The sequence below is a fragment of the Myotis lucifugus genome, unplaced genomic scaffold (genome assembly GCF_000147115.1).
Source record: "Myotis lucifugus unplaced genomic scaffold, Myoluc2.0 scaffold_46, whole genome shotgun sequence".
Lineage (NCBI taxonomy): Eukaryota > Metazoa > Chordata > Mammalia > Chiroptera > Vespertilionidae > Myotis > Myotis lucifugus.
Window position 1 is genome coordinate 3444653 of NW_005871094.1, and position 23554 is coordinate 3468206.

At 41.4% G+C, this 23554-nt stretch overlaps 1 protein-coding gene across 1 annotated transcript in view; it reads right to left on the bottom strand.

The window, feature by feature from the left end:
- Positions 1-23554, bottom strand: part of EXOC4 (exocyst complex component 4) — a 719168-nt gene that overhangs the window by 203630 nt on the left and 491984 nt on the right. The window contains exon 11 of the mRNA XM_006088330.3: positions 9364-9583. Coding sequence (XP_006088392.3) covers positions 9364-9583 — 220 coding nt within the window. The remainder of the gene's footprint in view (positions 1-9363; positions 9584-23554) is intronic.

Consider the following 23554-nt stretch of genomic DNA (forward strand, 5'->3'; position numbering starts at 1 on the left):
GTGTTTATTAAAATACATTTCTTTTTTAGAATTATCAGTTATTAAAGTGTGTATACACTTTTGGGGACACCCTGTATATATAAATTTTTCTCTCTCCTTGCTGTGCAGAAAGCTACTTATAGAAATCTAGTTAACCAGCACCTTCTCTAAGAAAAGCAGCCAACCAGACAAGACCCTATTCTTTTTCATCCAGAAATAAGACTACAAAGATATTTGTGAAATGCAAGTTGATCTACTGTGTGCCTATTCCTCTTGTATGAAAAGTCATCTCTCACCTGCTCACATCACAGCCTCCTTCCTCAACAGCCATGCAGACCTGCTCCCTGGCAGTGTTACACCAATAGAGGCACCACTGACAGATTGGTCACAAGCATGAGCGGGCCAATTTGCTGTTCTCTGACACTTATTTAAAGAAAACGTTTGAATGGGTACTTTTAGAAATTGGACAATCTTTTAACAAAGCAACTACTTTCCCACTTAATTCATTTCTCTTTATGTTCAGATTTTCTAAGAAAGATATTAAAAACCTATGAATACCACCACGGTAAAGAGCTTAGGGAATGATTGGAAATTCATATCTAGGATGGCTAGTGAAGAATCAAGATGACCAAGTTTGTTCACTCCGAAACAAATACAGCAAAGTATTCATTATAGGATCTAGATCAGTGGTTCTCAACCTTCTGGCCCTTTAAATACAGTTCCTCATGTTGTGACCCAACCATAAAATCATTTTCGTTGCTACTTCATAACTGTAATGTTGCTACTGTTATGAATCGTAATGTAAATATCTGATATGCAGGATGGTCTTAGGCAACCCCTGTGAAAGGGTCGTTTGACCGCCAAAGTGGTCGAGACCCACAGGTTGAGAACCGCTGATCTAGATGGTGAGTGGTGTTCACTGAATAATTTTCTTCACCCTTTTTAGGTATTTAAAATATTTTCGAAATCAACTGTAGAAAAATATTGTCAGGTTCTTACCCTGGTTACCTAATCTTGGTTATCTAAACAAACTTGGTAAACACCAGTGCAGCCAGTGAATGGGAAACACTGGCCATGTCTGCAGGTGTTTTCTTAGCATCCCCTCCCTTTAATGCTAGTGGATTTCCTGAGAGATGTGATCACGTGGGCATGTGGACTAATAGCAGCAACTATAAAACAACTCGATATGTTGAGCAGTTCATAAGGCACTGCTGAACACAGGGTCCCACGTACAGTTCTCTTTGGTCTATGAGGGAGTTGAGCCAGCATCACTTTCGCTTTATAGATCAGGGGTGGGGAACCTTTTTTCTGCCAAGGGCCATTTGGACATTTATAACATCATTCTCAGGCCATACAAAATTATCAACTTAAAAATCAGCCTGCTATATTTGGTCAAACATTTCATTTACTCACCCCTAATGCCTTGGCAGGGCCCGGACCAAATGATTTCCTGGGCCTTAGTTGGCCCTCGGGCCTCACGTTCCCACTCCTGCTATAAAGGAAATGAAGCTCAGGGCAGGTAAGTGGCTTGGGTTTGTCTATTGTCACTAAGCTGACTAGGAGACCAGGTCCCTGTTTTAAATACTTTTCCTACCAGGCCACGATGAAATCTGCATCAGTTATTTTTCTGAAAGGCTATAAAGAATCACAACAGAAATTCTACAAACATTAAAATGTATTGACCCAATAACAGAATTAATAATACAATGATAACAACTAAATAAGACAATTTGAAGATGGAGATGAATGCTTTAAAATCCCCAAAGTCCCATCAGTCATGAAATAGTAAATTTGCTCGGCTGCCTCAGCAGTGAGAATAGGTGAGTGCTGAAAGCCACGATGACAACACAATCAAGACAGGATAAGGGCATTTTCTCCTTCACCTTCCTGGGTAATCCCGATGTGGCCACCAGGGGTTGGTTATTTGAGGCCCTTACTTGTCATGAAGAGGCCAAACAATATCAGCAGCGAGTAAAATAAAATAATAAGAGTAAAATTCAAAGAAAATCAAAATGCAAACTGTGGTATTTCTTTAGGTCTAGATAGACACTGAAGAATCAAATTAGACCCTAACGCATCTTGATTCTAAGAACTATTTTAGTACAGTGAGACCATTAGCACCTCCTCTCAGAGCTATGGAGGGACTGGGGGGATCAATCGATCAGCTCTGTTTTCAACTTAATGATTCGCATCATGACTTCCAGCATCCCTTAAAATTCACTAATCTGGTTACGCTAATAAAAGCTAAATCTGTTCTGTACCACACAGTGGAATGGCAACAACTGGCCGTGATGCAAATATCATTCAAATGCCACATTTTTCACATTAACATAACCTGATGTGATGAAAACAACCTGCTATTGTTGCTGGCCACACTTCCTTGGGACCCCAGCAAGAGGACTGGCGGTACCTCATCTCAGCCGGAGAGAGATCGGGTTTGGGCATCAGTGTAATTATCTCTAGCTCATCATCACACTGTGAGCAGATGTGTCTACCAACCTTCAAGGAGGTTTAACCCCTGCTCCAGCAATCACTCGGCCTACTCAACATTCATTTGGAACCTTGTTGATGCCTAGAATTTAGACCATCCTGACCCTGTTGCCTAACACTGCTTCCTGCCAGAGGGTATTCAAGGCAAATATAGCAGACTGAATATATTGTGTTCTATATAACTTGCTTCCAATTAGCCGTAGTAGGTTAAGCAGTGCCTGCCCCCAAATAAATTCCCACACAGACCCTCGGTGTGACCCTTCTAGGATACAGGGTCTTTGCAGATGTAATTAAGGTCTGAGATGAGATCATGCTGGCCTAGTGCGGGCCCTAAATCCAATGACAGTGTCCTCGTAAAAGCCAAAAAAGGACAAATGGAGACACAGATGAGAAGACCAGGTTACAATGGAGGCAGATCAGAGTCCTGTTGCCAGAAGCCAAGAATCTCCAGGATGACCAGAGGTGGATGAGGCAAGGTCCTTCTCTAGAGCCTTGGGGGGAATGTGGCCCCTGGAAATTTGGTATGGGAACTGGAGGATGTATCTCCACTGTTTTAAGCCACCAAGGTTGTGGTAATTCGGATGGCAGCCCCAGGAAATGAACACACTGGCTTTATTGGTCATTAACCCCGCACGCTGCTTTTGCTGCTAATAAATGGTCTGCAGAAAAATGCCAGGAACAGAGAAAGGAGGTGACACAGTATCACCTCGCTGCCACACAGGGCAGTGCGAGGCCGGAGGCAGAGGCTACCAGGTGGGTACCAGCGTACGAAGAACTGGAGTGGGTAGACAGCACGGTGGCACAGAGAGGAGACACGCTGAAATGTGGGCAGGGATGGCAAGGATGGGGGCAGGAGCCAGAGGTCTGTACAGGTGAGAGGGAAGGAGCAGGCAGGGAACATGTATCAGAGCAGCCAATGCTGGGATTCACCTGTGATGTGCGGAGGGAAGGAGACATGGTTTACAGTCATGGTTCCACCTGGTCGTTAGAGGTGACCCCTGTGCTCTGGTGGCACATTTACTATTCTTGCTTTATAAGGAGGAAACAGGTGGAGAGCGGCTAGCACTTTGGTCCTGGCCACAAAGTTTTCAACTGCAATGTTGGGATTTAAAGCCATCTGTATCTGCTTCGAAGGCTTAGGTACCCAGCTTGGTTCAAGGATCAGAGAGCCCACTCTTATAAGCCCAAATGAATTAAAGAATGCCTGGACTATAATTTTCATATGCTTCCTCTCGGGCAGTAATTGATCCTCTGGCAAAGACAGATCCAGGCCAGTGGCACTAATCCTGGCTGCACCTTACAAAACTTGAATGCCCAGGCCCTCTTCTCTGGGGTGGGGTCAGAGCAGTGATGTTGCAGGAAGCTCCTGGGCTGTTCTAACAGGCACTGCTCTAAACCCTCGGGTACCAGTGGGCAGTGCGACTGGCTAAGGAAGAGAGTGTGGTGTTTGCGGGCTGACTATAACCACTTCACTCCTCAGAGGGAACCTGACCAATACTGGGACATCGAGGAAAATGAAAATATGCTTTAAATCTTTTGAGCGATCACCTACAAGTTTTACTTGCACAGCTTACTGGTATGTGTTTTTTTGCAGGAATTTGAGCCTAACATAGAAAGCCGCCTCTGCATGAGCCAGGAAACGTAGGCTCATCCTGTGTTTGGAAAGAACTTTGAAAAATTCCGCAATGTGCTAGACTAGGAAGCAGCTTCTGCTGCCACAGTAAATATTGTTTTTACATTTCTGGGCCTGTATGAAACAAAGCTGAATCGTTTAAGTGACTACTGCTCTCCACAAATCTAAGAGTGCATAGCGTGAGGTTCCGTTTCCAAACCGCCAGCTGGGTGTGGGGTATTATATAAGGAAAGGCTTCTAGAACTTTACTCTCCATCAAAGTCACCTGGGAGGCTGGTTAGAGCAAGGCTTCCTTGGCACCAGCCCAGAGTGGAGTGAGGTGCAGGGACTTGCATCTCTCCGGGCTCGGGAGATGCTGATGCTGACTGTCCCTGGACCACAATTGGTGCTACCCTGGCACCGGCCACGCTTCTCCAACTCTAATGTGCATGCATATACCCGGTGAGGCCGTCCAAATGCAGATTCTGACTCAGAGGTCTGACGTTCTTGTCCATGGACCCTCTCTAGGTAGCAAGGGTAAAGCATATTCCATCAGGGGGTAGGGAGAAAACTGGTACCTTTGTTCAAGCATTCAGATGCCCATGCAGCATTGTGACAGGTAAAAGGTAAACACCTTAAGCATTAGTGCCCTTGACCTTTTTGGATGGAGACACTAAGGAAGCAATAAATTAAATGACGCCTCCAAACCAATAGTCAGTAGGGAACTGAGTGGCTGTTTCCTGTGTCTCAGGTGTGAGCAATTTGTAGACTCCTGTAGGCAGAGAAGGCATGAGAGGGCATCCACTTCAATTGACTGTTTCTATAGCTCCAGGTGCGAAGGCTAGGAGTTCTGACTCAGGAGAAATGAGGAATATCTTAAGAGATTTCCTCATTTTGAAGCATCAGGCTTTGCTGTGCACCATGTGGAAGCCATTTTTTAAAAAGCGGAATCTCAGATGGTGAGAGCATGAGGTATATTCAATCCTGCTTTCAGACGGACAACATTCGAGGCTTGAGAACGATGACATTTTAATGTAAGCATTGCCCATAATCTTCAACCCAAGACCACAAATCTTACACCACGAGGAGAAAGCATGCACACGCATGTCTTTGTACCAAGGAAGCTGCCATTAATTCTCTCCTTGTCACTCAGTCATCCATTTATTCACTAGTGAGCATCTTGGTAGCAGACACTGTTCCAGAGCTAGGAATTTAGGAGAGAACCACTTGCAACTAATATCTGAGCCACACTGTGGGCACAGAGGCCAGAGATGGCTGGTTCTGTGCTTTCACTTCTGTGTGAGACAATATTGGAAATAAGGGGTTTAGAGCACTGTGGCCCTAACTATGGTGAGAGCCCAGCCCCCCGCCTGCTGTAGATTGACACTTTTATAAAATACAATAGAAATAATTTACTGGAAAAAAAGAAATGAAAACAAATGCCACAGAAGGATATACAAAACACAAGTCCCAATTTTTATTATTAGAGCCAACGGACAGTGATAACTGCTTTAAGGGGCGGGGCTCTAAAGGCTTACTTTCAGCTCTGTGGTCTCCGGGCAGATGAGGAGCTGGCAGACAAGCTTGTTCCTCAGGCTCGGATTTGGGCAGAACTCACTCAGAGCGTGGCCTCCAGGGTTAGGCGCCTGGGTTTGCATTACAGTGCTGGCAATTGCACACTATGTGACCAAGGGCAAGCCATTGAATTTCACTGTTTCTCAGTTTCCTCCCCACAAAGCTGTTGCTCATATACAGAAAACACAAGTCAAAACATAAAGCACTCAGGATAGTGTCTGGCTCACAGAAAATGCTATTAAAGTGTTAGCTGTGATCATTACTTCTGTCTACAACTATTACTATTATTGCTACTTCTATTACTACTGGTACTGTGCTCTGTATCATTTTGGGTCAACACTTGAACAGTTGTTTCACCTATAAAGTGGTGTTTGTAATCTCTTCCCTTCTATTGCTTCCTTCCCTTCTATGAATTCGGTGCCAAGAAAGTGAAATCACCATGTGAAGGCACACGATCGCCCATGGAAACTGCCCCTGTAATGGACTCTCTGTGCTACCCAGATGCCATTCCAGAGGGGAGGGCAGTGTCCGGGGTCCCTGCACCTGCACCTCATCACAGGTGACAGCAGCCCCGGGAAGCTGTCCTCCATGCACCCTGAGACCCAGCTGGGCTGGTGCTGCCTGATGCTGGGCAACCAAACCACAGTCTAACAGACGGAGTGACTTTGAAGGACATTTTAAAACTTCATGTAATTGAATGCTTCACCCACCTGCATTTTTTCACACATGCACAGATTTCCCCAAGCTCCCTTCTTGACAGCTGTTTTGGAAACTCAGCTTAAAATTTTCAAAATTATTTCTTACTTTTTCTTCAGATTCGTCACCTACAATTGGCTGGGGATCACAATATCCAGGTGACAGAGAAGCATTTGAGAAATATTGAAACTTGAGCTTGGGAAATTTTGTTAGAAAACAATTTACGGTCATTTTAAAGCAAGACAAAAGCTCAAGATCTGAAAGGAGAATAAACATCACTCCATTTCCTTCCTAAATCTCCAAAATCTGAGACTATGAAACAAATTTATTAATATGGCCTAATGATTTTGCATTCTCATAAAATAAAAATTTTATGAAGAAAGAGAGGGCAACAAAACCACCAAATAAGAAACAACCAAATAAGAAAGCTAGTGTTTTGGCTATAAAAACAAATTTGGAGATTACTAACGTGAATGGCCTAGTTTCAAGACTCACTCACTCACATGAAATTACCACACTGTGACTAGGTCAAAGAGAGAATAGGTCAAATTGGAGTTCTTATCTGGCCTCAGAATGAATGGAGTTACTGATTTAAGGAACGAGAGGGAAAACCACACAACATTTAAGAGGCATAGTGACATGTGCAAAGGGCTGGTGATGAGGTTGGGAGGGATTTGACAAGCATATGGGGAGACTGCCCAGAGATATAATTCAGTGTGTGGCCCTGACATGGCCCAGATAGCAGTCAACTAGTTATGAGTCTGAATGTGTCTTTGCCACTCAAGCCGAAAACAGTAATGTTTAATAAGCCAGCATCTTTAGTTCACAGACTCACTCTAGGGACCTTGCTGTAAATGTCATTTAAATTCAGTACACCAAGCACACCGAAGGTGCTCTGTACAGCAGAGAGCGTGGCACTGTAGGGGCACAGATGCTGAGAGGTGTTCTGACAGAGAGGAAGTTAATGTCAAACAACAACAAAAAATATTAACAAGTCTGTGTCAGTCTCTATTTCTTATCTTTTCCCCAACTATGGAATTATTTATGAATCTCAAAACTTATTCTCTGTGTCTATCCACCTTCTCTCCCTCCATCTATCCATGCTTGTATGCATTCATTCAGTAAATTATTTATTGAGTGCCTTCCTGCTGCCTGGTACTGTATTAGGCTTTTAGAACTTACATTGTAGTTGGAAAAGACAAAAAATAAACAAGTTAGAAAATAAATGAAATAATAATTACAGTTGTTGTGTTAAGAAGGAAAAAACATAGTCAAAGTGTTAAAATAGTGACTAGATGGGGAAATCTATTTGGGATCCTAACAAAAAAAGAGAATTCCATTCAGATGATTCAAATGAAGAAATATTAAAGAGGAGATACTCCCAGGGGTGTGGGCAGCACTGACAGAAGCAACAAGAGCTGTCTTGGTACCAGAAACCAGCAATGGTAGAGAGCAGTGATCAAAGGCAAGGAGAAGAAAGGGTGTAGCCAGAGTCCATTGAGAGCTGCAGCTCTGGAGGAAGGGTCACTGGGCAGGACTGTTGCCCAGGGATGTGCCCACAGCCAGCACCATGATCCAGCGTGGAGAGGAAGGAAGTAAGAAATAACCCAACCTCCTCCTCCCACCCTCCTACCTGCTGCTAGTGCTTCCTAGTGCAACCTGATCCCGAGCCTCCTGGAAAGGGAGCTTTGGTGATATTGTCCACAGAGTTTGACTTTAGTGTTGAGAATGGATTGGGGACATGGATGGAGGAGGGGAGAATGGAGAATAACCAGAGAAGGGGACCTACTTAGGTGGGACAGTCAGGAAAAGCTTCTTCGTGGAGGTGACATTTGAACTGAGACTCAAGGAGGAGAAGGTCCCAGCCCTGCACAGAGCCAGTGGAGGAGCCATCGAGCCTCTGTGATTCTCCCTTCTCTAGGCCAGGCTCAGTACACATCCCTCACCAGGAACCACGTCACACAGACCCCGACAATCTGAATGAACCCACTCCTCGGTGTGATGCTATAATTCAAGTTCTGGGAGAAGCAAATGTCGCTACTCAATTTTCTCAACACCATGGAAGAGTCTGCTCATAAACGAGAATGCTCCTATCTAGGACACTACGTATGAAAGGCTATCAATTCTAATGTGCACAGAAGGAAAAATCAAGAAAGCTATACACAAAGGTGGGTAAGGGCAGCCATTAAAGCAACTGTAGCTTCCTTCCACTGGTACAACTTCTCTTTGAAGAGTGAAAGCCTTCCACATTTGGAGATATCCTCATATCATGCAACTTGGGTAAAAAATGAAGAAACATTTTTCTCTCTTAAGTGAAAAAAACGCCAGGAAGATTCCATTTCAATTACAACTGTAATAGCAATCAATGTACAGCCATAATTTAAACTCATACTATTTTCTTTTAGTTTTATATTTGTCTTTATGTCCCTGGATAAAATGGATACAAAATAAATACCTCAAGCCTATGAATCCACATATCTACTGAGAAATTATTTTATGTCTGCTGCCCAGAAACCATTTCTTTATATAGTTAAAGTAAAAGTTTCAATATTAACAAGACCATCACTTAAACGAAATGGTATGACTTTGAAAAGCCAGTTTGCTGGTAGGTTCAAGTTCACTGTGCGCTGGCCAAGTCCTTAACAGCATCTGTCTTCCAATGGATGGGTACGGGGGTTTCGGTGGGCATCTGTTAGGCAGGGTGATTTCCTTCCTGTAAGTCCCAGCAAGGGCAAATTCCAGGCAAATAAGGAGGCCTTGCCTGCATGTTAATGAGATGTGCGTTCTACCATATTCAAAGCTATCCACATTTTTCTTAAAGATCCTAAGGAATTTCCATTATCTCTATATTAGTCCTAAATGTCCTTAGTACCTATTTAACTTATTTCCTCTTGTTTTGTCCCCAGTGAATATAAAAACAGATGGCAATTCTTCTTCTGTTTTTTAATTTAAGACTCTTGCGAAGGCCATGAGAACTGTTGACAAACAGTAAGTTCAAAGCATATCCTTACCTGCAGCAGAGGGCGCTGCACACCCAGCACCTTCATGGTGTCTGCGTTGGCCAGGATCTTCAGGGGATCTGATGTTTTCGTGACTCCTTCAATCTCCTTGTTGATCTCAGCCAAGACTTGATTGAGAAAGATGTTTTTGATGTACACAGTGAGGAACTCTCGGAGAGGACACTGTTTGGCTGGCCCAAGTCCCAAGGCATGCTCAACTTCCTGAATGAACCTGGAAGCCAAACAGGAATGGTTGTTACATGTATCAGAAAGATGGCTACAGAAATATTACAAAACCCACATGGGTATCTCTGGACTTCGGCTATTTTCATGGAGGGAAGCAGGGAAGTTCCCAGAATTCTTAACAAGAGCAGGTCATCACTCTATAATAGTCATATATATAGATATGGATATATATGTATATGTGTGTGTATATATATATACACACACATATATATATATGGATAGATATATATGGATAGATAGATAGATAGATATGTATGTGGATATATATATATATATGTTTTAATATATAAATATATGTCATCTTTCTCTATATAACTATCCATCTTTTAAAATGTTATTTTTTACTAATTAAATAGAAATAGGATGAAATAGAAAATTACTTCTAAACTGGGGTGGAGAAAAAGAGATGCACAGAATATTTTTATTAATTCAAGAAGTAAATAAGAATACAAAAAGCAAAGCACAATCAAAGAAAAACAATTATGATGCAAATTTAAAAGTACACCCCAAATACTACATATTTCTCATTGAGATTTTTATATGTGTAGATAGAAATGTGTGTGTGTGTGTGTGTTTGTGTGTGTGTGTGTGTGTGTGTGTGTGAGAGAGAGAGAGAGAGAGAGAGAGAGAGGTAATGATACATGAGTTGGGAGATTACAAAGTGAACAGGATGGGAGGAGGGGGCAAAGAAGGACTTCAGCCTTATTTGTAATGATCTATTTCCTTTACTAACGTACTTAAAGCATATATAAAGGATTGTTAATAACTGCCAAAGCTCAGAGATGAGTGTGCAGTTGTTTGTCATATTACTCTTTGTGCTTTTCCATACCGGCAGTTCTTGCTTTGCATGTTTCTGATATATACAAACTTAAGTTACTACAGTTTAGTTAATGCCTGTCCTCTAAAACCAAGATTCAAATGCCAGTTAACAGTGTTTTAACTGTGAGTAATGGCATTAAGTATAAACTCTGAGGCTAGCTCTTCAGTTCAGATACCTCTACCAGAATAATTGATGTTCACCATGATCAATGATCAATCATCTCAAAATGTAATGGTGACTGATCATTGCACATCTGTTATTCAGTTCATGTACAGACAGCAAAGTCTCTCAGTGATATGCCCATGTGATATTTTACAAAGGATAATTAAAAGGGAATTGGCCAAAAATGGTAAAAGTACAGAAAAAAAACTAAAAGTGGTAACAGTGGGAGTGAAGTTTGAATTCAATGTAAATGGATTTATAGAAGCAATAATTGACCATGGGAATGTTGCCCCATTCGAGAGGCAAATGCGGTCAGAGTGAAGGTGAACTTGATCTAAATAAATGAGGAAAGTGGTTATGACAAAAGGGATGAAGATGGCCCAGAGGAGGTATGCCAGCCAAAAATCTCACATTATAAGAACTCTTTGAGATATTTCATGACACTGAAAATCAAAGAATAAATACTGGCAGTTGACCTGAACTTTGAAGGAGGTGTGACAGTTCACCAATGCATAGGAAAGATGCTCACTGTTTATCGTAAGGTATACAACACAGAGAAGGTGCAAGCATTTTTCAACTACTCTGGACAAGATTTTAACAAAGAAATTAAATGTTTCTAATGCCAAGTGGACTAAATACATTGTTAGTTTTCTTATTTTTTCACATCTGTATACATTTATAACAGTAAGGGAGTTTGTAATGTGTGCTGTTAAAATTTGTAAACTCATGAAACCACTGTGATTTCCCCACTGATTAAGACTCTCTGCAGGTAATGTTTACAGTTCCACAATGCTATGCAAAGCAGGTTACCAATTTTCTCAAAAAAAAAAGGAAAAGGAAAAGTGAAATGAAATCAGATGGAATAAAGACAACAAAATGAATGACTAACTGGGAAGATGTATTTGCAACCTATATTACAGATGACAGGTAGGGGAAAACAAACAAATTTGTAGAAAAATGACCAAGGGCACAAAAGGACAGTTTACAGTGAAGGGAAGACAGTGGTTAGTAAACATAAGAAAATATTCTTAACTTCATTCACAATGAGAAGAAAGGGAAGTAAACTATACTGAGATGTCATTTTAGCATCTATGCATTGGCCAAATTCCAAAAGTCTGAAAACACACCCTATCGGCCAAAGTGTGGGGAAAGAATCATTCTCCAATAATGTTGATGAGAGTGAAAAAGTACAACTTATGAAAGGCAAGTTGTCATGATCATTCAACATTACAAATGCACTTCTCTCTGAACCAGAAATCTGACTTTTGAAAAAATTTTCGGACAGCCATAGCTGAACATGATTACATAGGCCAGTGTGGCATTATTCTAATGGCAAAAGACTGGAAACAACAAAGAAATCCATCAGTCTGGGATTCGTCAAATCCACCGATGTATCTGTACACTGGAATACCATGCAGCAACCTCAACCCTCCAAACATGGAAGCTGTGCGGGCACTAACATGTAAAGGCCTCCGGGATATATTAAGTGAGAAAAAGAGCAAATGGCAAAGCAATTTGTGTTCAGCAGTATTTATATTACACTCACTTTTGTGAAAGAACTATATATCCTCATTTGTTTATTTTCTTATAAAGACACCCTGGGAAGACTCATAACAAAACTAAAACTGCCCAGCCAGCGTGGCTCAGTGGTTGAGTGTCAACCTATGAACCAGGAGGTTGCGGGTTAGATTTCTGGTCAGGGCACACGCCTGGGTTACAGGCTCGGTCCCCAATGGGGGATGTTCAGAAGGTAGCCGATCGATGGTTCTCTCTCTCATTGATGTGTCTCTTTCTCTCTCCCTCTCCCTCTCTCTCTGAAATCAATAAAAATATATTTTAATATTTAGTTTAAAGACTAAAACTGAGTACCTGTAGGAAGCAGAAATAGGGGTGGGGTCTGGAAGAGGAGTGGGAATAAGACGTTTCAGTTATAACTTGTTTGAATCATGTGATTTTAAAAATCATGAATGTATTAACTACTCAAATAAATTTAAATTAGAAAATGAAAATCACCTACACATGTCAGAGACTATATTTCATAAACTGCTTTCTAATTAGATCACATTTAAAGTTTAGTGTATACATGTTCCTTCAGTTTAGCTGTTTAGCCTCTGAAGTGTTTCCTTCACTTAATAAAGAAATAAATCGTGGTTAATTGTGCATATTAGCAGTTACACACTCCATTAACCCCCGGGTGTGCATGTGTGGTGGGGGAAGGAGCAAGCACACATAGGACTATCATGAGGAAAAAGCAACCCAAAGAATTTGGGGGAAAGGCAGAAATTGAGAAGTGATGAGAAACAGCCACAAGGCTTCTTAATTGATGTCATCAACATGGAGAGGGAAATAAAAATATGACCCAGACAAAATATCATGAGTCTTTAAGAAGAGTGGAAGAAGGTAGGGGAAAATGAAGACATGGAAGCAGTTAGCCATCCACGGCCATCATTTTCAGATCTCTGATTTCCGCACCCTGCTCTGTGGGCCCCTTCTCATCTCATCTAACGCTCAAACCCCCCCCCCCCCCCAGGTGCCTCTGGGGCCCCTTGGTGGGCCTGTGAAAGAAAACCTCTGTTATTAATCTGCTGATGTGCAAATATAGCAAAGGTCTTATTTTATTATTTTTAATATTATGGGAATCAATTATCAGAATCCCAATTTATTCTTCTCAATGGGACTTCGATTTCTGAGTATTTCTTACATTTTCAATATCTTTAACATTAGAACACAATTTTTAGTGTCACTGTTCCTAAACAGTGACAGAAGGCTCTAAATTATTCCCCTGTTCATGTTTTCTGGTCCCTTATTTGCCTCCGTGTCCCTAAAATATCGAACCGCTCTGAGCACACTGATGGAGGAGTTCCCGTCACTTGCCACTGAGTGATTTCTCTCAAATACAAATCACTTATTCCCTAAAGCACACACATCCGTCTAAAACGACACATCCAGGCTGATGCTGTCATCTCTGACTGGAGGGGACCCATCCAGCATGTTCCCAAATCTGCTTTCAGAGCTGCGAGGGCCCTCCCTGTGCAGAAAGTGTGAAACATTCGCAAGAGAATGAAAGAGAAAAATTAGAGCTGTCTTATCAGACCGCTTTTGTACTCTAGTCGAAAATGGGTAGCGATTGCTTTAATTAGGCAAACGGCTCTTTCTGGGGCAGGAAGGACACTGAACCAGCACCTTCTTGGGCATCTGGGAGGTGAGCCACACTCCTGGTCACTGAAGAGAGGAGTGATTTAGGGAGGCTGAGCGGCCAAGAGCAGGCCTGAGAGCAGTGGTACCCGAGTCTGAATCCTGAACGTACAAGGTTGGGCAGATTATTCAGCCTTCTGTATCTTAGCTTTGTATTCTGTAAAATGGGTATGATAACACAGGACTGTTCTGATGATTAAACGAAGAGATGAAAGTTAAGCACTCAGCACAGAGGCTGACAGCAACTGCTAAGGAAATGGTAACTAATGCTATTTGTGTAAGTGACCAAAGTCCCATGTGGCCAGGGGCCAAATTGCTCAGGCTGTATCCTCAGTGAGTAGTACTGGCTAGCACACAGTAGGCTCTCAGGATGTATGTGGCGAAGAAAGTGCTGAATAAAATAATTTACAGACCCTTTAACTTCAACCCATAGTTCCTGAAACGGGCATGTCCTGGCTGACAAATAATATCCTCTTCTCAAGAATTTGGACTAGAGAGCCAAATAAAAAAATTGTTTTTGAAAAAAATCACCCCATACCTCCACCACCCCAACGCTAATAGTTGCCTCTCACTAAAAGAGCATTCTCTAGTCCCTGCCCACATTCCACACTGTTTTTTACTTTGCATAATTCAGTTGTTTCACATTACTTTATAGTCTGCTCTTTTGTAGAGTATCAGAGACTCATTCATCCCCTCCTGCTAATGAACACATTATTAAACCAAACATTGATTAGGAAGCAGCCATGCTGCCGCCTGGTTTATTATAGATAATCCCACAGTGAACATCTTCATTTTGTTTCTGTTGAATTCTTTCCCCAAGTTATTGGCAGGACCTCCTCGTGGTCGTTCATGAGCAAGTCTGTATTTTGTTTCCTCCAGTCCCCACAGTACACTGCATGGCTCCTTTCACCATCAAGTACTTTGAAGATGATCTGCTGAGTGGGAGGCAGGAGAGTGGAGAGGAGACTCAACAAAAAGCCCAGTTTTTCTAACATTGCTCCCAGTCAGCTCAATGGAAGTGAGGAAGCATTGAATTCTTAGCAGTCAAATGGATCTCATTAGGAAAGAAAACACTTCACTTCAAAGGGAAGATGAACACAGACGGAACCCTGTCAAAAGGGTATTATCTCATCTCACGAAGTGCCTTCATGTTAGGGATTTCCCATCTCTGTAAGTGATGAGAAGGCGAACACAAAGCCCAGGTAGAGATATAAAGACGTAGACAGAATAAGACTCGAAGGAAAGGATCTACATAATGCTATATGGGAAGCATTTAATTACAGGATTTCGAGAAATCTTATTCAGATCAGCTTCCTAAATCGAAAATTGTAAAGTAGGATAAAACAAAAAAACAAGTGAGAGTAGACAACCTATTCTCATTGCATTTGAATGACCAAAGCATGGATCTTACTCCGGACATTGTAATATTGCTACTTGTAAATATTTAACCAGTTTTCTTTTCAGAATTTCATCAACTATGGGCCTCCTAAAATACGTACAAATGTATCAATATTTTAAATTTACTCTTTTTTATACAAGTCTATGTCCTTTGGACTGCATACAGGAGCATACACTACCTATATTTACCCAGGATTTTCAAGATTTTTATCTTGATTTGATTTCTATCCAGAGAAATTATAAACTAATTAAAATTTCATACAAGTTTCCCAGGTCCTTGCTTAACTCAGCCTCCTCCTCATTGCAAATTCTAGTTCATTGCAAAGCTCCATTTCTTCCATCTCATCTCAGCCACGAATTGTAGCTGTTGCCAGCTGGAAACAGCCTTGAACACAGAGGGCCTTGATTGTGTTTGAGAAGTGGCAATGATATTTATTCACTTGAATAAAAATAGTTGCTCATAGTAAACATGTACTCCTTACATTCACACCCTAATGAATTTCTTCAGCTCCATGGCCGACATTATCAGTAATGGGACAACCGGATATCCTGTGCCTCCCAACAGCATCACTTCTCTGGTATTCTTGTCCTGAACCCAAAAGTTGAATAGTCATGGGGAGACATCATCTTTCCATAAAATCAAAATACAAAATTAAAAGTGAAAATTTCAGGAAAATTCAATTCAGAATTCTGGGTTTTGGAGCGCAAAGAATTTGTCCCTGTCTCTCATGAACAGTGTGTCAGTGTTTGCTGTTAATTATGCTTTTAATGTATACATTTGCACATAATCTGTATCATACACCATACAAAATTTCAATTCCTTTCACTATGATATTTCCTGACTTTGTTGTATATTATTGTATACATGTTTTGGTAGTGTAGGCTGAATAGTGTACACAGAGTATTTATCTGAAAGGCTTGGGGATGTTTCTGCTAATCCCGTGTATTAGAACCACTGGCGATGTGTGATGTATCCCACTGACCTTCTACATTCTGCGGATTTCTCAGCGTATCACTTCACTGGTCTCTAATCTAGCCTGAATCTGCACTGATGGGCCATGCTAACCCCACCAAGAAACTCTGAATCTCTTCTACTGCAGAGTAGCTTTAGAGACATTTTTAGAAATCTGAACCATCTTCCCTTTGTGTTAGCCCAAGGTTCCTGCGTGAGGATCTGCGTGATACGTATGGGCCTGCGGAAGCTAGGCTTAAGTAGCCGAGCACATTCCAGGGTAAGTCCAACGGCCCATCCTCACTGTGCACATTTAATAATGTCCTATGACACAGACATTTCTAAATGTATGAATTCAAACTTAAACAGCGACACACTGTTCATGAGAGAGACATGAATGAATTCTTTGTACTCCAAAAGCCAGCATTCTAAATTTAAATTTTCTGCAATTTGCACCTTTGATTTTGTGTTTTTGTTTCATGGAAACAGTGCAACCAACAGCAGTAATCACAACCCTATAGCATGAATGACAAAGAGAAAACAAAACTACATTTCTCCTGATATCCAGTAAGTAGGAATAATCTTTGGGCAGGAAAGATAATAAAATGCTGAGTGCCACATGTAGAGCTTTCCTGGAATACACGGGCCAGGTAAGAAGACGCCAAGCAGTGCTCATAATAGGGTCCTGCTGAGGACCCTTTCTGCAAGTCACTCCAAGGGGCAGAGCAGACGTTTATGAGAGTATACTTCCAACCCCTGCCATGCTTGACATACATGGAGAAAAAATCAACCTATAACCCATAATAAAGCCATTCTGACATGAGCCCATCCTTGCATGCTAGTTGTACCCAGGGAAATGGGCCTTTGGAATCAAACCCTGTGACGTCACACCAAAGGCCGGAAACAACTCAGGGTGCAGAGAGATGCTGCCCAGCGAGCATGGCTCCTTGAAGATATTTCTTCCTCAGTCGCTCTCAGACACGACATTCACGGCACAGAGCAAACCCAGAGCAACGTGGGCTCAGAAGGAAAGAAGCCTCGGAAGAATTGCTTGGAGATGAACTTGCCTGGATTATCCAACTCAAAAAAGATCCTTTAGAAATGATTTACAAGGGACTCATTCAGAAGCAGCAGCAACAAGCATATTTAAGGCCATAAATCAGTGGAACATGAAAACTGGAGAAAAATCCATGAAGGTTAATGCACATTTGGAGCCCATTTGCCTCTTAATGCCCGGGAGTAAGTCATTGGCACAGCGGGGGTGGGGGGAGACTCCCCAACAGTCTGCACTCGCTCACGCTGAAGGTAACCGCTCTCTGTGCCTTTTGTATATGAAGATTTTCTGAGTAAAAGTGCACAATAAGCTCATCGTTGCAGAGCCCAATCATGTCCTCAGCCCAAATCCCTAGGAGACAATTTGCTGAACTAATGAAATAAACAAGGATTTGGATGCTCTTATTTGCAATGAGTAAAATGCATGCCTAGGACTAGAGGAGAAAAAAGGTAAAAGTCATTAAATAAAAGGAGAAAAGAATATTACCTACGAAATGTGAATTCTGCAGGCCTGTAAACAAATTTAACTAGAAAAAAAAACTTAACCTGAATATATTGCAAGTGATTTTGGACTACATTTAAGTGTTCCCTCCAGACGAAAAGCACTTTAGGCAAAATAAAGTAAGCCTCTTTAAATGACAGCTGTGTATATTTTTTAACCACATAATTTAAAATTGATATAATTTAAGCCCTAATCCTTAATATTAAGCAGTCTTTTTGAGCCAAAAAGTGCATATAAATAAATTAATAAGGATTATGGATATAAAACTCAAAGACAAATATGATAATCCTGCTCTTCTGACAGGCCTGGGATTGTTTGTATCCTTTCCATTTATCTTAATTATAGTAAAATAACCTCTCCTTTATATTTTTTATTATAAAGGATAAGGCTGTCAGAAAAATTTTCAAGAAAAATAACTTATTATCAAGTGTCCATCATAGTACCTGAAAATTATATGTAATATATTAAATATTCTTTTGTTGTTATTGTTGTTAATCCTCACCCAAGGATATTTTTCCATTGAGTTTTAGAGAGAGTAGAAGTGAGGGGGAGAGACAGATACATGCCTTTGACGTGAATCAAACCTGGGACCCTTAGTCCCCAGGCCAATGCTCTATCCACTGAGCCACATCTGTTTGGTCTTTATTTGTTTTTTAAAATAATTCTTTATTGTTGGAAGTATTATATATGCCCCCCCCTTTTTAAAATTAGGCTAAGAGCTAATCTCTCTTCTTTTAAAATATATTTTTATTTATTTCAGAGAGGAAGGGAGAGGGATAGAGAGATAGAAACATCAATGATGAGAGAGAATCATTGATCAGCTGCCTCCTGCATGCCCCCAACTGGGAATCGAGCCTGCAGCCCGGGCATGTACCCTTGACCGGAATCGAACCTGGGACCCTTCAGTCCACAGGCTGACACTCTATCCACTGAGCCAAACCAGCTAGGGCCATATGTTCCCTTTTTTCTCCCATTGCCCCCCTCCAGCCCCCCATCCATTTGGTCTTTAGCTATTCTAGTGCAGGATACAGGGCAATGGCCAATGTACCTGCTTCTCTGTCAGTAGAAGCTATACTAATAATTGCTAGCATCTATTGAGCTCCTACGATGCCTGATTGGACAGCTTTGTACGGATTACTTTATGCAATTCTTATAACTCCATGAGGTCTGTGCTATTACTATCTGCATGTTACATATCCGGAAAGTGAGCAAGTGAAAAATAACAGTAACATTAATGGCTGACAGTTACATGGTACTTACGATATGCCAGCACACTTACTCCTCACAACACTATGAAGTACAGGGCTTTCATAACTGTCATTTGGAAGAAGAAATGAAGGCATACAAAGCTTACGTACTTTTCCCAGGTCAGCTACTAAGTGATGGGGCCAAAATTTGAACTCGGGCAGTTTAGCTCCAGAGGCCAGGCTATAATGTAGCTTTCTAACCTTGCTGCCTCCCAAATGTTCCCCTTTGGGTAATGACTCATAAAGGGGGTTGGTAGGGAAGGACAATCAGCAGAAGTCCATGCAGAAAGCCTTCGAGTATGGACGGATGCAGCAGAACCTTGTATTGATTGACAAGGCCACAATATTGCTAGATACAAAATACCTGAATATACGAAAGACTGAATTATTTCTCTTAAAATACAATACATCTTATCCCATGCCCTGACTTCTCTCTCCAAGCTCCTGACCTGCATTTTTAATCACCTATTAGATACTTTCAATTGGATGTCCTCTTGATAATTCAAACTCTGTCTAAAACGAACTCGTCATAGCTGCCCTCCCATTATCATTCCTATGTTCCTATGTTCCATTTCTGTACCATCTCATTTCACTTATGGAGGCTTAAACTTAAATACCTTTTATTTCTTCTTATTTTCAGCCTTGCCACTCATGTAAGAAGCTAGAGACATCCTCATTATATTATCTTTTGTGTACGTGCACTTACTCACTGTCCATTCCTTTGTTTGAATAAGCAATACGCATGGAGTATCTACCTTAGGCCACGCATTGTTTTGGTGCTAAAGCTTCCACAGGGAAAGAACCCTGCCCCAAGGATGCCATTCACACAGCATACGACATGAGGTGCCACCTCGATTAGTCCCTTGTTAGAGTCTGGGCAGACATTTCTGTGGCTCCATTTGTAACGTCCAGTACCATGACTCAGGCTTTTATTAACTGAGATGATGTAGATGAATGGGCAGAACTTAATTTAAGGTAATTTCTTTCCCAGGCCTCCCTAAAATAACCAGTGATGTGAAGCATCTGTTCACATGCTTGTTTGCCATCTGTATCTAACATACAGCTACTATGGCATAGAACATATAACTACCTGCAGTTCCATGAATGCACCACATCCATATCCATTTGGCCTTTAAATAATCTAATGCAAGTCACAGGGCCATGGCATCCTTGTCTCCAGGTCTTGCACATGCTGGCTTATTTGCAAGAACATTCTCCTCATAGATCATCTCCCAACAGTCACCTCCAGCCAGTAGCTTAAATATTACTTTCTCCAGGAGGCCTTCTCCCCGGAGTCTCCCCTGAATTGCCTTTCATTTTGTCCCCACAGCACCCCAGGTCCACAAAAGACTCCTGATGAGGGGTATTTTCTGCTGGTTTGTAAAGATTTTGAGGAGAGGGAACGTGTCCTGTTCATTGCAGACAGTCGCTAGGAGGCACAAAGAAATAAGTCTAACATGTATCCATTTCTACTCATCAGCAAACTTGGCTTTCTGTATACTCTTTACATAAAAAAAAAAAAAACCCAAAAAACCAACAACAACAAAAGCCTCTTCTCATGGTATCTCTGTGGTCTCCTTCTCCATCCAGGCATTTCCTAAATTGTGGTAGAGAAGCTGGAATGGAGGCTTGAAAGCTGTCACTTTCACTGTAACCTTCTTTCAAGGACCAATCAGAGCCCACTCACTCATGGTTTTCCCCCATCTCTTTAAACCACATTATTAATTGAACTACTTTACTTCATTACACAGCGCTAGTCATTCCTCTCCCTCTGTTTTCTCTCTCCTGTTGGAACTGAGCTGGAGCAGCCATGGTGCCCGCCCGTCTGTGCGTCACATGCGATGCACTGAACGACGCACTGAATGCGATGGCAAGCACAGTGGATGTGGTGAATAGCATTCTAGTGAACAAAGCACGGTGTTCCTATCACAGACGAGGCCTGTCGGGAAAGGCCGGTGCTTTGGAAAGGGTTACACAGCACAGCTTATTTTAAAGGCTGTGATTTGGAAAATAAATGCAGAGTATTAAACAAAGTGAAAAGATGGAGATAGTGAAGGAACAAAGAGAAGGTTGAGAAGTGAAATGATGCAAGCACTGGGTTAAATGTATCAAGGAGGCGTTTTAGGGCAAACCATTAGCAAATCAAAACATGTTTCCACCCCTGGCCCCGCGAAATTTAGTGACTAAATTTCACTAAGTGGGTGCTTCTTGGGTATCAAGGGCAGATGTCAGAGACTGGAGGTATTTCATGTGCCAAACATGAATTTTGAGCTGCTGGGATCAAATGACATCATGTTGCTGGAGGAGAAGGCTGGCCAATGGGTCCACTCCTTCACGGTTCCTCAGCAGAATAGATTTCTTTACATTTAATAAATGGATGCTTTGGAAAACAGTGTGACTGTCTCTAATGAGCCTATTTGGCAGTGAACCTTGTTTCTGAACTTAGCTTATGACGACTTAGCTTCTCCCACTCTACGATCACTGGCCCTCAGTGAACTGCCAGCTAATGCTCAGGGCTCTCGGGAAACATACCTGGGAAATAGCAAGATCCCTGCCGCCGCCCCCCACGCCCCCCCCCCCCCCCCGTCAACAACTATGGCACACGTGAGTCTCAGACATTTCTTGTCCCCTAAACTTTTCTACTTTTATCTCCTTTATTCACAGGCTTAATTATTCCAATTAAGCCATAATAATATTCTCATATCACCGTTGGTTCCTTTCTCTGCTCCCATATCCACACGTTCCCAGACCAATATCTATAATGATCTTGTAACAATATACACAAAGTTATTTCCACAGTGGCTCAAAGTTCTCCTCAAATTTACCTCCTACAGATCTCTTTCCTATTTGAAAGAGACTCGGTTTCTAGAGTCTCACGTTGGCCATCTACTGTCACATTACACTCTCAGGGCTTCTGCGTGGCAAAATGCGCTGCAGTCACATCAACTTTATACTGAAAGTGAACGAAGCTAAACAGTTCTAAGCCATCTCAGCTGGGTTCTACTACTGACTGTTGGTTCCACTATTATTATCCTACTTCCTTCCAGAGGCCTCAGACTCATTTCTTCCTTTATAGTTAGTATTATAAATAGATCCACTTTTATATTATTCTATTTTATTCAAGTTTTCATATCCTTTGTAAGGCTAAATAAATGTTAAAAATTAGGCTAACAGCCCAGTCGCTGTGGCTCAGTTGGTTAAGTGTTGTCCCATGCACCAAAAGGTCCCCAGTTTGATTCCAGGTCAGGGCACATCCCCAGGTTGCAGTCTTGATCCCCAGTAGGGGGTGTGTAGGAGGCAGCCAATTAATGTTTCTCTCTCACATGGATGTATCTCTCTCTCTCTCTCTCTCTCTCTCTCTCTCTCTCTTTCTCTCTCTCCCCCTCTCCCTTCCTCTCTCAAATCAATAAAAAACATATCCTCGGGTGAATATTAAAAAAAAACTACATAAAATGATGGAATATACATTTTCAAACAAAAACTAGCCTCTATAAAGCAATTTCTATTACAATGTTATCAGTTCCAACAGAACCGATATTCCTCTGGATTATGTTGATGACAAATACCTAAAACACTCAGAAAACAGCTGCCACAGTCAGTGTCTGCACTTAGGTTATTCTGCTCAGTGAGTTACATGCTTGAGCTCATTGTTGCTACTAACTGCAGCTGAATATGCAAGGGACAGAAAAAACCTATAGTAGTTCAAACACTAAAAAAAAAAAAATTCAATATAAGCCCTGGTTTCACCTGAGAAATGTCTCCTGGTTTCAAAGCAATGGAAAAAAAAAGTAAGGAATATATGCTTTATCATAGCACAGAGATAAAATATATCTTAATGGAAAAATTATTTCGGAAAACTTTGTCTCATAGGAAACTTGTGAAAAAATGCCTAGCCCATCATACTAGCAATGAGCTCCCTCTGCTAGTTTATTTTCAAAATGATAGCAGACATAAAAGTGTCCAATTTTATGAGGTCAACAAGGAAAAATTATGGCCACAGGCATGAGAGCCACCGGCACTGGAATTAGCTTTGCATTGAGCATGTATGTATTCAGACCGTCACTGTGTGCATTTATATTTATTAATACTGTTATGTGTTCTTATATCATTTCCCACATGCATATTTTGTTTTGGCAGCTATATAACAAGCTCCTTTTGGGCAGGAGGTATTCATTGTAGTTCCTCTCCTTTTATAATAATCACTTATACAAGATCCCAGCACCTCACTAATTAATAGGGACACTAAGTCTAAATAAGTCACGTGGCTAAATGATGGTCTCTCTAACTACAGTGCCTGTTAGCCCTTGTGAAGGACTTCCACATTCTTGAACCTCACTCTACTTTGGGGGCTGTTTTGACAGTGATGGTTATTTGCATTTACAAAGGAAGAAATTGCAGTTCAGATGAGATAAGTAATTTGCTGACAGTCACACTGCTATCAAGTTTTAAGATTGTATCTTGAACCTAGATCTGACTCCTAAGTAGTCCGGCATTCTTCTACACCAAATTCTAAAAATGTCAAAGCCCGTATGCATTGGGATTCTGAATAAAGTAAAATAAATGGCCACAGATCTGATAATTGTAAAAACGTTTTCCATGTGCTCATTTCCGAAGATGGAGAGGCAAGT